General features: G+C 32.9%; 1 protein-coding gene across 4 annotated transcripts; it reads right to left on the reverse strand.

The window, feature by feature from the left end:
* Positions 1 to 5,180: 5,180 nt before the first annotated feature.
* On the reverse strand, positions 5,181 to 13,726 carry LOC115716316 (COP9 signalosome complex subunit 7). Of its 4 annotated transcripts, none has more exons than XM_030645076.2 (9): positions 13,225 to 13,726; positions 12,479 to 12,554; positions 12,210 to 12,298; positions 11,873 to 11,962; positions 11,351 to 11,395; positions 11,170 to 11,240; positions 6,769 to 6,907; positions 5,765 to 5,853; positions 5,181 to 5,521 (listed from the first exon to the last, which is right to left on the reverse strand). In XM_030645076.2, exons 1-9 carry the CDS (start codon positions 13,381 to 13,383, stop codon positions 5,500 to 5,502), a joined length of 780 nt encoding a protein of 259 aa, XP_030500936.1. In that variant the 5' UTR covers positions 13,384 to 13,726; the 3' UTR covers positions 5,181 to 5,499. The 4 variants fall into 4 exon arrangements, with proteins under 4 accessions (XP_030500936.1, XP_060971535.1, XP_030500937.1 ...); XM_061115552.1 differs by having other exon boundaries at positions 5,765 to 5,870; XM_030645077.2 differs by having other exon boundaries at positions 5,765 to 5,873.
* Between the last annotated feature and the right edge of the window lie 2,561 nt (positions 13,727 to 16,287).

A 16,287-nucleotide genomic window follows, 5' to 3' on the forward strand; every position in this document is an offset into this window, starting at 1 on the left:
GTAAAGTCGGGTTCCTTCAGTTTTAGTTGTATGTAGAAATGCAGGCTTTGATCATCCTTTATCCTCAACGGTTGGTATCCTTCTTTCACTTGGTATTTCAATTGTAGAACAGTGTTTTCTTGGTTGCATTCCAGGACCTCTTTCAACTTCTGTTGTAATTCTTCGTACTTACAATTGATTGAAATGTAATGTCCACTAGCTTTATAATTTTTATAATTCATTCGATCATCAAATTGTCCATTGCAAAAGACTAGGAATGGAATGTCTTCTTTTTCCTGTGATTTTGAAATTATTATTAGTGTAAGGCAATAATTTTGAAACTGTTTTGATTCTGTTATTGCTAATGTTAGTAATGTATCCGAACATTTTTTATACTGATTTTTATAACAAAAAAAATGATATTTATGAAATAGATAGAAACTTACTTCTCTTTCCTTTCCTCTGTTCAAGTCTTGTATTTCCAATTCTAAACCCTATTTTTGTCATTTTTTGTTTTAATAATGTTATGAAACTATGAAAAAATTGAAATGCAACTATTTCGAAATGTTTTAAATTTACTACACAAACTAACCATTTGTCTAAGTGTTTTCTCTTTTTTCTCTGTCAAAAATAAATTTCTGCAATATTGAATAAAACTAATATGAAATGATGATGTAACTGTAAATCAACTTGAAAAAACATGGAACTTAACTCCAATTAACATAGTTGTTGCTTGATTATATTTTGAAATCATAAAAAAATGACTATGCAATTGAATATAACTTATATGTATTGGTTATACCTGATTTGGATTGATTAAGAGCTCCTAATCTTTTCATTATTTCAAGTCAATTGTTACCAATTGTGAACCCTATGTTTTTCGTCAGTTTTATTTGAATCATATCTTTTTTCTAACTATTATAAAACTAATATAATAAGAGCACTTGTGTTTATGTAATTTGGAGCCAAATATCTTGAAAAACACGTATGCAGATTTTGGCCTGTGCTCCTAGAGCATAATTTTGGAACACATTGTAATGACTCAAATTTTTTACTGAGAATTTTACTTCTAAAAGTTCACTATTTTCAAAATCATTAACGAATGAAAGAGTAATTAATTACCAAATATTTTATGGGCTGGTTTGGTATGCCGTATAAAGATCGTATTGTATTAATAATAAAAAAATACTATGTTTAGATAAAATATTGTATTATATTAATTATTAAGGCAGCAAATTCTAATATAATGTGAGTCGTATTATTTAAAACATAACAAATGACATGTATTAACTGTTAACTCAAGCTGTTAGGTCTCTTTATTTTGATGATTAACAAATATTTTATTATTATTTGTTACTAATGATTTGTTGATTTTTGTAGCAAAATTAAAAGAGAAAATAAATTTTTCAAAATAAATTGGTATTTTTACCAAACTTTTCAAAGCAACCCAAAATGGATTCATCAAACATATCAAGAGCAAAAGATTCATCAAGGGATCAACAACTCAAGACTATATTCAAAAGAGGTCTTCAAAAGCCTAAAGTCAAAAGTCAACCCAAAAGTCAAAGTCATAGTCAAAAGTCAACTCTCAGGAAAAGTCAACACGGGACCAAAAATATGCAAATCAAGCTAGAAGGCTCATCTACATCAAGTCTACTCAAAAGCAAATGGTATAAATTTACTTTAGTCTTGTTAAAGTGATTTGCATAGCACACTAAGTTTTATAAATTCAAATTTTGGCCCATTCACTAACTTGTGCAAGAAGTTTTCTCACACGATAGTTCAAAAAAAATTTTGATTGAATTTCTAAATCACATTTTGTTTAACTAAGAGAACAAAATTGAAATTTTTGAAATCGGATAATCGAGTAAAGAGTTATGCGCGTTTTAGTGCCGAAAAATGTAAGTTTTGGATCTGCCTGATTTTCGGCCTACCTATTGAAAATAGGTAGTTCGTTTTTCGCAGATAGGTAGTCCGTTTTAAAATAGGTAGTCCATTTTTCCCAGAATTTATTTTGAAATGTGTGCTAACGGCTATAAACGGCTACTTTTCACCCTAACATTATAAAAATTTGATTTTTACTCAAAAATATAAGTTGGCTGAGCATTTATGTCTAATACCTAACCTATCTAAGTGAGATTAATGAGCTTCCAAGTTTGAAATTCAACAAACACTTTTCACACATTTTGAGCCAAAATTTATGTTTATTCATCTTGAGTGTGCTTGCTTTTCACTCTAAGTTTCCATTGTATCATCATATTTCTAGAGTGATTTTGCTTGTAATATCAAACACTTTTTCATATTGTGATTGAGGTGAGGTTGGCACCGGTATTGTAAACAACCCGGTTATAGTGAGATTGGCACTTCAACAATCCGAGAAAGAGATTAATAGTCCTCGGGGTACGAAACTATTGTAAGAGGTTTGGAAATACCTTGGTGAAATTTTTCCGGTTGTAAGGGTTAGTCAAGCCCGTTAACTTTGCTCGATATTGGAACTCAAAGCTAGGTCCATATCTTTGAAGACCAAGGACGTAGGTGGCATAGTTCTACCAAACCTTGTAAAAATCGAGAGTTTGCATTTTCCAATCCTTAAACTCTTTACTTTACAAGTTTGATTATTTGTCATAATATATTGCTTGCCATATTACTTGCTTTTTATTTGATTAAGTGACTAATTGCTTAATTTTGTGTTAAAAGTTTTAATTTACCGAAATTAGTTTAAATTTCCAATTCAGCCCCCTCTTGGAAACATATCTTGGGCTAACATTAACTTGTATTATAATATTTACAAAAGATCTGGAGTCAACCTCAACCCCAGCCACGGATCTCAGACCCGGACCCCTGCCATGGACTCGAACCCCGATGCCGACCCTGACCCCGACCTCGAACCTCAACCCCAGACACTAGGTCCAGGTTTCAGTTTGGATCCAAGTCCCACTTCGGGTCAAGGTCCGAGCCAAGTTAAAGGACCGGAGTCGAGGTTTGGGTTCGAGTCTAGGTCCAACTCCAAGTCGTGGTTGGGGTCAGGGGTCGAGTTTATTGTAAAGAATTTACAATTTTACACAACTATTAGTACAAGTCAATATCAAACATAGTATTGTATTAAATTATACTAATACAATATAAACAATCCAACACAATACTATACTATACAATACAATACATCACGGTGTACTAAACGAGCACATGTGAATTACTTAAATGCATAAGAGAAATTAATACCATCTCCAATGAATGGTGTAAATTTTGTGCTTAATTTAGTTCAAAAAACGAGTCAATATTATATTTGACCCAAATTTTACAATTGTATTCCAATGCATTAGGAGTAAAATAAATTTTATTTTAATAAAAATGTGTAAAAAAATCAATAAAAGCATTATATAGTTATTGAAAGCATATAAAAACAATATTTAATATATAAATAAAAGGTTGACTACTCAATGGTTACATTTTATTTTTATTGTAACCATCATGGTTACATTTTTTGTTTTACCTATAATAGTAGGTTACCAATAGGTAAAACTTTCTTTTCTAGAATCAATTAATTATAATTAATTATTTTCTTAAAACTATTAATTGAATATTTAATAAGACATCTTTTAGCAATTAATAATTATACATAATTTTTTTATATAAATCCTTATCATAATTATTTTAACAGTTAAGTCATTTAATTATAATATTTACAATAAAATTTATTTTTTTCCTTACAAAAATTAGACTTCTTTTTACACAAATTAGAATTCTTTTCTTGTATAATAAATTTTTAAATAATTAATTATTTATAAATGATATTAAATTATTTTTTTATAATTAGAAGAACTAAGTATGAGTTTTTCTATTCAAGTTTGAGGTTGCTTATTTTCTGGGAGAGCTTGACTTTATTTTTTTGACTCTGGTTTGGTTTTTTGAGTAAATGACTCCTTATCAAAAAAAAATGGAGGAGTTTAGCCTTTTTTTTTGGAAAATACATTCAACCTATTTCACTTCTTACTTTTTAAATATTTAAATAAAAAACTAAATAATTAAGTGTAATAATTTTAAATTAAAGTTATAAGTATAATAAAATTTTAACTATGAAATTATATGTGTATAATTTTAAATTATAAAGAATTTTTCTATAAAAATTTTAATAATTTAAGGACAAAAAAAATTGCTAAAAGATCCTTATTTAATAATAAATTATAAAAAATTAATGGGGCTTTTTTATTTTTACATTTCAAAATAGTTTTTTTTTTAGCATTTTTACGAAATTCTACATAGAAACCCTGATTGCAACTAGCGCTGCAACCTAAATTGCAACAAAAAATCGTATAGAAACCCCTATTGCAACTAATTACAACTATTTAATGATAATCTAATGGCTAAAAAAAATATAACCATGATGGTTACATATTTAATGTAACCATTGAAACATCTTCCATAAATAAAAATATAAAAAGTAATAATTACATTAATAAATGTTTAAAAAGTAAATAAAAAAAAATAATATTTATATATATTTTGAGTCAAATTTGTTACAAAATTTTAAGTATGTGTTAAATTTAGACCACTATACATTATAATTGGAATTCAGTTTTATGAATACGAGCTAAAAAAAAATACATATACACCATATGTATTGGAAATGCTCGAAGTAGAAGTTCAAAGAATAATTTATATACAACATATCATAAGACAATTACCAAAATACCTTCACTGAATACGTTCACTGGCCTTAAGAAAGTAACAAAATCATTTATTTCGGCTTAAAATGCTCTAGTTCATATATGAGCTCAAAAAGGCAGTCCGCTAGTACTATGGAAAATGAGTAAGCTTCATAAACCAGGGTTTTTTTTATACCTCTCAACTTCAATTACAATATTTAACGCATATATTCCCCCATCTACTTTCTTGTAATCTTTAGCTTTCTGTCATGTGAAGAGAGCATTATTTTGTTTGTTTGATCAAAAATGAACAAAGCTAATTAGATACTGTATTGTAAACACCAAAATGAAATGAGAGATAGGATGCTGCTATCTTAATATTATTCTAGTTAATTTCTTCCATTATCTTATGCAATTTATCTTGTACTATTTTCGTTACTTTTATTGTCGTTAATTTGTTTCGAATTCTTGGTGTTTCTGACACGATGTAGTATCGATCGTGCAAAGGAAGGTGAGAAAGACAACCATGAACAATTAATAAATGGAATTCCAATATAAGAAAAAATCACTTGTATGAACTAATTTAATTGAAACATCAAAAAGCACAATGAAATTACAAGTTATTCAGTAGTAATAGATTCACAAAATGTTAGCCGTTCCAACAAATCTAGTTTTCCTCCTGACAACTCAATTCGAGAAACAATGGCTACAAAGTCTACCAAAGAAAGAGCCTGAAGCATCAACAACAGGTTTAGTACCAGACACTATTTTCTTCAAGTTCAGTGATCCACGGCTGAAGGACTAGGGAATGCCATTGGCAAAAATCAAGGCAATCGCCCGAACCCATCCAAAGTCGCACCACTCATCCATATTTTCAAGAGATTGGATGTCGTCTCCTGCAGTGTTTAATGTGACAATCAAACACTGATCAATAGGCTTTTAAATAAACAATAAAATTTACACCATCAACAGGGACGCTTTCCAGTGGGGGAGGTAGGATAATTTCCCATTTTTATTAAAATGTGAAAAAACCACGAGATTAATACAATAAAATGATATTTATAGCATTTTTTTTTCAGGCACTGAAAAAAGTTGGACCACCTCTCAAAATAAGCTGTGTGAATTAAGTCTCCCTTTACCTCTTTGGTCGGCTACGGTCTTCCTCATAGTCCATCACTCCACCAGGTTCAGAGAAGACCTCCTCATGCCCTCGGAACTCAATGTCGGCCTGCTTACAGTTTGTAACTTCTGCCACGACGTAAGTAAGACACATCGACCACAATATCCCACAATTTAATAAAAGACTCTTCATATACTCATGTTGAGGACGCCAGGGGTCTTAAATGGCATAAGAAATTCTTTTACATTTCTCAATCGCTCAAATAGTTTTCTCTATGAATAGCAAGTTTGCTTTTTTTTGCAAGAATATGAATAGCAAGTTAAAAGTAATAAATGACTACAGAAGTGACTTGTTAGAATTGGAAAGTTACTTGCTAGTTGATTTATTTCCTACAATGAAAATATTTGAACAATTTCTAGTGCAGATACCATATGTTAAGAGTTTAAATATTAGGCTTCTAAAATTAGTTCTTAAATTTTAAGCTCCGACAATAATTTAGTCAAGTGACTATAATTGTTGATACTTCCCAATACAAACACACGCTTAACTGTAACAAAACAGTAAAATTGAAGATTTTATAAATTCTATAAAGCATTAGAAGCCAAGATCATATAAAACCACCTCATAAATTAATAATTTGTAGGACAGCAAAAAAACAATTAGATGTCTCTATTAAACAATATCTGCAGCAATCTTATTGCTTTTCGTTCTTTTGTGACGCTTTACTAAAATCACAAAATGCCAAGAAAAATATACAATATCTGCCAATTTGAGCTACGGCTCTTGGATAACAAATTTGACTAAATCATATACCCAGAAAGATAGATTATTACGATAGGATAAATTTCATGCAACTTTGTTTTGTTAGTGTGTACAAATCATTTTTATATATACACACACAAATATATTTATATATATTAGAAACAGTTGGTAGTTACCATTTGATAAATGCTTCCATTTAATTAGGAGAAAATAACTATGTTAGAAAGCTAAAAATAAAAAAGATAGTACTAATTTACTGACCTTGAGGGAAAGGGACTTCTTCACTTCTTCCACCTTATCTTCAACATCCTTCTTATGTTTCCTGTCCAAGTCACTGACAGTATCAGCCCACTTTATCTTGTCTTGGATTGACACAAGAAGGTTGTCCGATGTAGCCAACCTAGTTTTTCAAAGAATAGATGTTAAGACATAGTATATAAACACCAGTAAGATATAGTCTTAAAGATGAATGCGGTAACACCTTAAGATACCCAGCACCAGATAAGGTGACCACTTTATGAATTTTTATGAATGGTTGAATTTAAAAGCAGACCCCACTCGTTATAATCTAATCAGCGTTAGACACCATCAACCACATATAAAGTGGCACACCATGTGGGTTGTCCACCTTAACGTGTCTTTATAACAACACTCAAAACCATTAACCCTATGTGCTAGCTACAAAACACACAGGGTAGCACCTTTTTTTTTAATATATTTATTTAAAATAAATTATCAGAAAAATCTAAAAGATATTTAAAAAAAAAATAACGATTGGTAAAACTTCTTTTATTAATTCAAAAAAAAAAATATTTTTGAAACCAAAAACGAGAACATATTTGGTATTCTTTTGTCTCTGTACACTCTCTCCTCTCCTATTTCATTAGGTAGCCTCCCTTCATTAACTCACTCCCTCTCCCCCCACTCTCCATTGACTTTCCCTATCCTCTACACACTATCTTCATAGTGTATCCTCCCTTCATCAACTCACAACCTCTCCCCACATTCTCTATTCACTTTCTCTATCCTCCATCAACTCACTCCCTCTCCCCCATTCTCTTTTCACTTTCTCTATCCTCCCCAGTATTTAAAATTGTGATTCTGAGGCAACGCAAATCTTTTTCGAACTAAGGTGTGCGCCTTTGTATGGAGCAAAGAGGTGTACGTGTCACACAGGTGAGGCGCCTCTTAATCTGACTGAGGCGTGAAAATCACCGAATCAAAAATTCATTTGTGAGCTTCTTTTATAAAGGCCCAAAATGATGTTAGTTTGGGCTTTCAGCTTAAGTTACTTAATCCCTCCAGTTAAATAACTTAGCAAGCCCAATAAAACTCAAAACTAATTTTAAAAAAATAAGAAAAGCCAACTAAAAACCCTAAAAATAGATTGCAGTCGATCCCCTCTCCTCCCTCCTCCCTCAATAGTGACTTTCAGACTTCATAGAACATAACAAAAAATGAAAAATATAAGTCTGTTGCCTTCCATAGCTGAAGGCTGAAGCTGCTTCTTCTTTCCAGCATAGCTGAAGCTTCATTCTATAGAAGGAGAGTTAAACTTTATTTTGGTTTGAATTTTATGAGATATTTTATGGTTTGTTTGAGTTTTATGAGACACTTTATGGTACGACTGATTTTATAATATCTCATCCTTGATATTTTTAAGTGCTCTAAAAATATTTTTCAATTAAATATTTGAGGCTTACGCCTCGTCTCACAAAAAGAGAACACCTTAAAGCTCAAATACATTATTTTAAACATTGATCCTCCCTTCATCAACTTACTCCCTCTCCCCCGTTCTTTAACCACTTTCTCTATCCTCTACACTCATCTTCATAGTGTATCCTCCCTTTCTCAACTCACTCCCTCTCCCCCCACTCTCTATTCACTTTCCCAACCTCTACACTCATTATCAAACTGATATTTATATCAGTTGATGAAAAGCCCAGTGGGAAAGAAAAAAAAACATGTTGGTTCAGTGTCTATATCCTCACTCTCTCTCTTTCACGTTCTCTTCCATAGTTCACGTTCTCCCTATTTTACCCTCCTCACTATTTATATTCTCTATCCTCCCTCTCTCCATACTATCTCCTCACTTTCTCACTCATTCTCTCCCTCCCTCTCTTCACTTTCTCTCATTGCTCACTCCACTTACTTTCATCCATGCTTTCCCTTCCCTTTCTCTCAATCACTCTTCACTCCTTTCCCACTCTCTCTCCCTCTCCTTTACCACTAGCATTTTCATCTCTCCCTCTCTCCATTTTTTATTTTCAATACCGTTAGAAGCTTATCTTTTTCTAAATTTCACTATTCCTCTCTCCTTCCCTCACAAGTTTCTCTTATTCTTTATTTCACTCCTCCCTCCCTCAAGAGTTTCTCTTATTATCTATTTTACTACTCCCACCCATCGTCCCTCCTCCCTCAAAACATTCTATTATTTTTTTTATTTCACTACTCCCTCACGCTCACTCCTCTCTCCCTACTTATCTTCATAGTTTCTCTATCCTCGCCCTTTCTCTTTCACGTTCTCATCCTTAGTTCATGCTCACCCTATTTTACTCTGCTCGCGATCTATATTCTCTATTCTTCTCACTCCCCATTCTCTCCCTACCTCTCTTATTTTCTATCCTTGCTCTGTCCACTTACTCTCCTACATGTTTTCCCATCCATTTCTCTTTTCTCTTATTGGATCACTCTCTTCACTCCTTTCCCACTCGCTCTTACCACTTTCATTCTCATCTCTCCCTCTCTCTCTCTCTCCACTTTTACAATCTGTACAAGTTTCTTTTATTCTTTATTTCACTACTCCTTCCCTCCCTCACTCACAAGTTTCTCCTATTCTTTATTTCACTACTCCCTCCCTCACAAATTTCTCTTAAATTTTTATTTCACTATTCCTCCCTCCATCACAAATTTCTCTTAATTCTTTATTTCTGTCCCTGGGCTCCCTCCCTCTCTTTTTTAAAAAACAAAATGGCCCCACTCATTCAAGGCATTTGTCACAATCTTTAAAATTGCGAATTTAAGCCTCGAGGCTTCTTTCTTTTTCTTTCGTGAGGCACGCATTGAAGTGTAAACCTCAAATATTTAATTATAATAATATTTTAAAAGCATCTAACAATATCATTGATAAATAATGTCTAATAAATATCAAACATAGAAATATCTCAAACTCAAACATAACATCAAATGTCTAATAAAACTTAGACATTCTGCTACCCTAGAACAAATTTCTTTTCAGCAATGATGGCATGATGAAGCTTCAGCTAGAAAAAAGGAAAGAGCTGGAACCGAAGAAAGCTTCAGCAGGGGAGGAAGCTTCGACGCTTTTTCTTTATTTTTTTCATTTTCTTCTGTAACGGTGCCACTGAAGGTTGAGGGTAATGGCTCAATTTTTTTCAAACCCTAGCTGATATGTTTTGAGCTTTTTTAAAAAAAATTATTTATGTTTTATGCTTTTATTGGGCTTTATTTAAGTTAAAACTTCAGGGGGCCTTCTATGTTAAAAACTTTAGGGGATGTTTGGCTTCATAACTTAAAAAAAACTGAAAAACAGTTTTTAAAAACTAATAGGGGTTGTTTGGCAAAATTTTTTAAAAACTGAGTTTCAAAAACTAAAAAACGGAAAACATCAAAATGATGTTTTCAATTTTCAAAAATAATTTTTTTTTGTCTAACATATTATATTTTATATTTTTACTCACATACTCGGATCCTAGACCCGGCCCCGAATGGGTTCATATCATGGTATGGTGTTAAAATATTAATTTTTTTAGTAAGAAAAAAATTAAAAATAGTTTTAAAAAACTTGTGCCAAACACCATTAAATTTTTAAAATGACAAAAAACTGTATTCTATTCTCACTTTTAAAAACACAATTTTAAAAACTGAAATTGTGTTTTTAAATGTGAGAATAGAAAACACTTAACAGTTTTTTGTAATTTTAAAAATTTAATGGTGTTTGGCACAAATTTTTTAAAACTATTTTTAATTTTTTTCTTACGAAAAAAAAATTAATATTTTAGCACCATACCATGACATTAACCCATCCGGGTCTAGGTTTGGGTATGGTTTCGGGCCTAGGATCCGAGTATGTGAGCAAAATATAAAATGTAATATGTTAGACAAAAAAAATTATTTTTGAAAATTGAAAACAGCATTTTGATGTTTTCTATTTTCTAGTTTTTTAAAACTCAATTTTTAAAAAACAGTTTTTAAAAATTTTTGCCAAACGACTCCTAATAGTTTTTAAAAACTGTTTTCAGTTTTAAAAAACAGAAAACAGTTTTTAAACTGTAAAGCCAAACAACCTCTAGTGTGCCTATTTTTAAACTTAGCTGAATGAAATTGGGATAAAAAAAAACCCTAACTTTAGTTTTGAAACTGAGGCGTGTGCCTCACTAAATTTTTCGCCTCAGGCGGCTGAGGCGTACACCTCTCCCACGGCTGCCATGGGAGACGCATAGCGAAAAATTCTGCCTCAAACTGAGGCAAACATTGAAGCGCTCAATACCGGCGCAATTTTAAACATCAATCTATCAATAAACTTTTCCACCAAAAATTTAAGTTTTGCATTCTTAATAAACAAATCTTAAAAACAGCATTAATAAAATATAAAATAGACTTTGAGGAGTACAATAACTCTACTTTAACAAGAGACATTACCAGCTTGATAGTGTTTGAATCATAGTACCAAGCTGTCCAGGTCTCAGATCTCTCCCTGCAGCAAATTGAACCTGCATGCCACCAAATGTATTGTATTTCAATAAAAATTAAGGAAATAGAGATAGCAGAACTCTGAGAGATAATTGAAAAAAACTAGCAAGGTTAGAACAAAAACCCGAACCTCAAAGCATCTTCGCAGCTGATCCAACTTTCCTCTAACTATGCCCTAAAAAGCAATAAACATAACATACACATCAATTTAGGCAATTAACAACTTTCTATGTTCTTCATCAAGACAGTCCTTCCTAGGTTACTCCTCTTATGCTGCAACCTGCAGAATGAGAGGAGAATAACCCAAAACCCTACCCCATAACTGCTCTTAACAGTGTGAAACAACCTGAAAGTTTTAAGAAAGATGATAATAATTTGACTATTTGCAGTTCTAAAGAAAGCAAAAATAATACTGCTTATCACAACATAGTACCACAAATAGGGGGTAAATTTTCCAAAAGTATTTCCTAATAATCATAGTTCCCTTCCAATGTATCATGACTAGTGTACTTAATGATTTTTATGATGAGCATTAGCCTTTTTTCAAAAAATAAATAAATCGCAGGTCCCTTTTCCAGTAGTAAGTAAAGGCAAGCTAAAATATAGAAAGACTAATACTGAAGCAAAAGCAATGACTTGGAAGAAAGCATACCGCATACATGCACTCATTAATGAGGAAGTCCTCAAGTTCACGTACGTTTGTAACATCTAGCTCCTGCATTAGTTGGTCATAAGGAAGTACCTGAAAGATTAACATAGACAAAAAACTGCATTAGTTGGTCATAAGGAAGTACCTGAAAGATTAACACAGACAAAAACATGTAAATAACAAAACAGAAAGGAGAAATTAGAAAAAAAATCCCAAGAAAATTATTTCTGAATGCACAATGGATTGGCTAGAATTAACAAAAAAAAAATAGATAATGATGATGAGTAACAGGTTCCAAACTACTAGAATGAAAAAATGGTCAAACATTGAGGAATGATACCTTGTTCGTCTCAGCCAGAGTAAGTACAGTAAGTTGCTTTAACTTTAACGTTTGCTCAGGGGACAGTTGTGGAAGACGTTCAGCATTTCCTATCAACAAATACATCAATAATAAGATGATTCCTAACGAGACTTTAAATCAGTCAAAACAATGAAGACATTGAAAGGTAGGGATAAAGTTTAAGTACTTATTTTTAACAAAATTAAACATATTCGGGTTTAAATTCTAAAACATTATAGATTTACATCTACAAGGTTCTAGACACGTACTCTTGAAATCACTCCATGTACCATGTGCAAACAAGCGAAGCACATCCAGGTGAACAGAATTTCCAGTCTCTTCAAGCTAAAAAAGTTTATGTCAGAAGATACAAAAATTAAAATTAAATGAATGAATGTATGAATGGAAAATAGAAGCCAATGATATCAAACAACAAAAAATCCCGATGGCTGTAAAGGAAATAAGGTGAATTAGATCAATTAATTTTTGTGGCTAGCCGTATAAAACCATCCCCTTCACCACCACTCAGACATAAATACTGTTACTCGTGTACTCTACTACTTATAATAACAATCATAAAGTTAGAGCTCTAGATGAATTGCTTTAGTCCTCAAATTTATTATCTAACTTATTAGTCTGAACAAAAAACTAAGAGTTATTTCATTATCCCTCCAAAGTCTTTAGACACAAATTTTTATATTGCAACGCATATTTGCAACAATTGAATCGGTACCCGCAATGAAGATCAACATAACTTAATGTTTAATTATGAATTTGCAGAGCATCCACTATAATAAGATATAATTCTTTAAAACAAAACAAACTCAAGCCTATAATTCACTAGATGATCAATCCACGATCATTAATTCCTGGCTAAAGATAATCCAATTTGAGGAACAAAAGATGCATAGATAATCTGAGTGTGACAAAAGCAAAAGAAATATACATGCTATTTATTTTTTTAATATTTAAGAGCTAAACATGTGAAATTTGATTGGAAATTTAAGATCCAAACCTCAACAAGAGTTGGAACAGCAAGAATCTCAGAGAACGCGAAAAGCGAAGGGTGAGACGTGGCCTCGGCTACCAGAGACCCAAGGGCTGAGCCTTTGAGAGTCGACGCTTGGTTAACGAAGTGATCGATGAGCTCCGCTTGCTTTTGCTCAATATCCATCTCTAAAACCAAACAACGACCTCAAAAAAATTACAGACAAAATACAGGAATGAAATAGTGAAAAACGACAGGAAGATTAAGGGAGAATGGAGTTATTGGAGGACATTGAAGGAAGACGCTAGGGTTCTAGGGTTTTGTTGGTTGGGGATGATTTAGGAGCAGAGTCTGGGACAGAGAATGGAAGAGAAAGGGTTTTAGCGTGAGAAGAGTTGGGTGTTCATTCAATCCCCATACAAAAATAATATTATTAAACTCTCTCACTCACTCGTTTGTTCAAGAAAAAGAAAATCTGAAACTCAACTTGCCTACTGCTGAACAATATAATGTTTCTTTCTCAAAAATAATATTGAAAAAATTTAAAATCCAACCCCTTAAAATGGATGTAATGATGTAACCCCTAACTGTTTCGGTATCTATAACAAAAATTTTGTGTAAATTTTTTCATAATGTGTACGTTATACTTATTCAAGATAACTTACAAAATTTTAAAAAATTCAGAAAAATTTAACACATTGAAAACAGTGTTCAAAGAGTGTTATACGCGTTTATTTTATACGCTTGTGAAATAAACGGTTTAAACATTAATTTCTATATTGTAAATTATTTATAATTTCTCAAAATTTTGCAGGATGTCTTAAATAACTACAACGCACACGACTATGAAAAAATTTAGACTAAAAAATTCTTATAGATACCGAAACAGTTAGGGGTTGCATCACTACACTCCTTTTAATGGAGGGTATTGTCGAAGCACCCAATAATGTATACATAATTTAGAATAATTAGCAAATTTTACCTCTAAATTTATATCACTACGAATTTATGCTCCCTAAAATATAAAGATATTAAAAAAATCTCCCTAAGATATAACCTGTATATTATTGTACCCTTTCTATTAAGTTTTTTAACTAGCACCCGTGCTCTTGGCATAATAATTTGATGGTAGTTGAAAATTTATTAATACCCCTACACAACAAAAAGAGTTTAATTAAAAATAAAAACAAAAAATACGAACCCTAATTTCTTCTTCTCTGCCTGTTGCTCTGTTTTTGTTTTTTTTTTTTTTGCTTGAAAAATATTTTGCTCTGTTCATATTTGCTTAATCCCATAGAAAATCATCCTTAGTTTAGGCAATGTCTTCTTCGAGTAACTCTTACAAAAGTAGAAGGAGATTCATGGAAGGGGTGAATGGATTCCACCCGAATGTAAGTGTAAAATGGAATGTGTTTAACGTATATCGTGGACTGAAAAAAATCATGGTAGAAGATTTTTTGGGTGTCCTAGATACAAGGTGTGTACTAAATTATATGATAATCAATCGTTTATTTAGCAACTCTCTAAATGAGGCCCGGGTGAGAAAAGAGGTGTACTGGAAACAGAGGGCTAGGGTTTCCTGGCTAAAGGAAGGGGACAGATGTTCTAAGTTCTTCTTCCTTTCCGCCTCCATCAAAGGTAGAAGAAATGCCATAGAGTGCATCCTCAATAGAGAAAATGCGTGGATCTCCAAGAGGGAGTTAATTGGAAATGAATTCATGGAGTTTTTCCAAGGCATTTTCTCTGGCTCAGAGTTTGGAAGAAATCTTAATTGTAGCGAGCTAGTCAAGGACTGTTTGTCTTCGGACGACCAAGCTGAGCTCATTAGGAAACCCTCCCCCGAGGAAATTAAGAATACTCTTTTTGTCATGAGTAGCTCCAAAGCCCCGGGGCCAGATGGTATGTCTGTTCTTTTCTTCAAGCACTATTGGGACTCTGTTGGGGGCGACTTCTGTGAGGCGGTTTTGGATTTCTTCCACACTGGGCGTATGCATAAAGGAGTCAATGCTACGAATATTGTCCTTATTCCCAAAGTCCAGAATCCGAAGAGGCCTAATCACTTTCGCCCGATCTCTCTCTGCAATGTGGTGTATAAGGTTATCTCTAAGATCATTGCTAACAGGATCAAACCTTTGTTACCAAAGCTTATCTGCCCTACCCAAGCCGCGTTTGTACCCGGGAGGAACATTCATGATAATAATGTGATTGCCCAGGAAATAGTCCACTCGTTCAATAGGAAGAAAGGTAGAGAAGGCTTGTTTGCAATAAAGATTGATCTTATGAAAGCTTATGATAGGATGAGCTGGGGGTTCATTGATCATGTGCTGGCTTGTTTTGGTGTGCCCCAAGAATTTCGGGCTTGGGTTTCTCAGTGCATTACTACTACCTCCCTTAATATCTGCCTTAATGGGGGTCCGGTAGGAAAGATTTCCCCCTCGTGCGGCCTCCGTCAGGGTGACCCCCTGTCTCCCTATCTTTTTATATGGACTGCAGAAATTTTGTCAAGGATTCTGGAGAATGCCCAAAACGAGGGCATCATAAAAGGGATTAGGTTGAGTAGGGGAGGCCCTATTATTTCTCACATTTTCTTTGCCGACGACCTAATCCTTGTTGGAAGAGCAAATATGGAGGAGGCCAAGGGTGTTTGGGGGTGTCTTGATCAGTTCTGCTCTTGGTCCGGACAAAAGGTAAATACGATGAAGTCTTCCATTTTCTTTAGTAAGAATACGCTCAATGTGGTTAAACAAAGGATAAGGGAGCTTTTGGGTTTAAGATCGCCAGAGGGTAACGTCAATTATCTGGGACTTCCTCTTTTTAGATCTAGACAAAAGGATGCAGACTTTAACTTTATCCTGGATAAACTGACTTCGAAATTGCATGGTTGGAAGGCCAAGACTCTATCTAAAGCAGGGCGCGCAACTCTTATTAAGTCTGTAAAGCCCGCTTAGTTAATTTGGAAATTAGCAGTTATTTATGTTAATCAGGAAATTATTTATAGCTATTTAAATAATTTATTATTGATATTTATGGAATTCAGATATGCATAATTATGTCATCAGCAGTTTTTATATTTCGCATTTCCGGTGTCCG

The sequence above is a fragment of the Cannabis sativa genome, chromosome 5 (assembly GCF_029168945.1).
Source record: "Cannabis sativa cultivar Pink pepper isolate KNU-18-1 chromosome 5, ASM2916894v1, whole genome shotgun sequence".
Classification (NCBI taxonomy): Eukaryota; Viridiplantae; Streptophyta; class Magnoliopsida; order Rosales; family Cannabaceae; genus Cannabis; species Cannabis sativa.

Coding starts and splice junctions, on each gene's coding strand:
- LOC115716316 (XM_061115553.1), bottom strand. CDS start 13,383: ATGGATATTGAGCAAAAGCAAGCGGAGCTCATCGATCACTTCGTTAAC. Junction 5,904..6,761: donor CCTTTCCCTCAAGGTCAGTA/AATTAGTACTAT, acceptor GTGGGATATTGT/GGTCGATGTGTCTTACTTAC. Junction 5,522..5,764: donor GACCGTAGCCGACCAAAGAG/GTAAAGGGAGAC, acceptor TAAACACTGCAG/GAGACGACATCCAATCTCTT.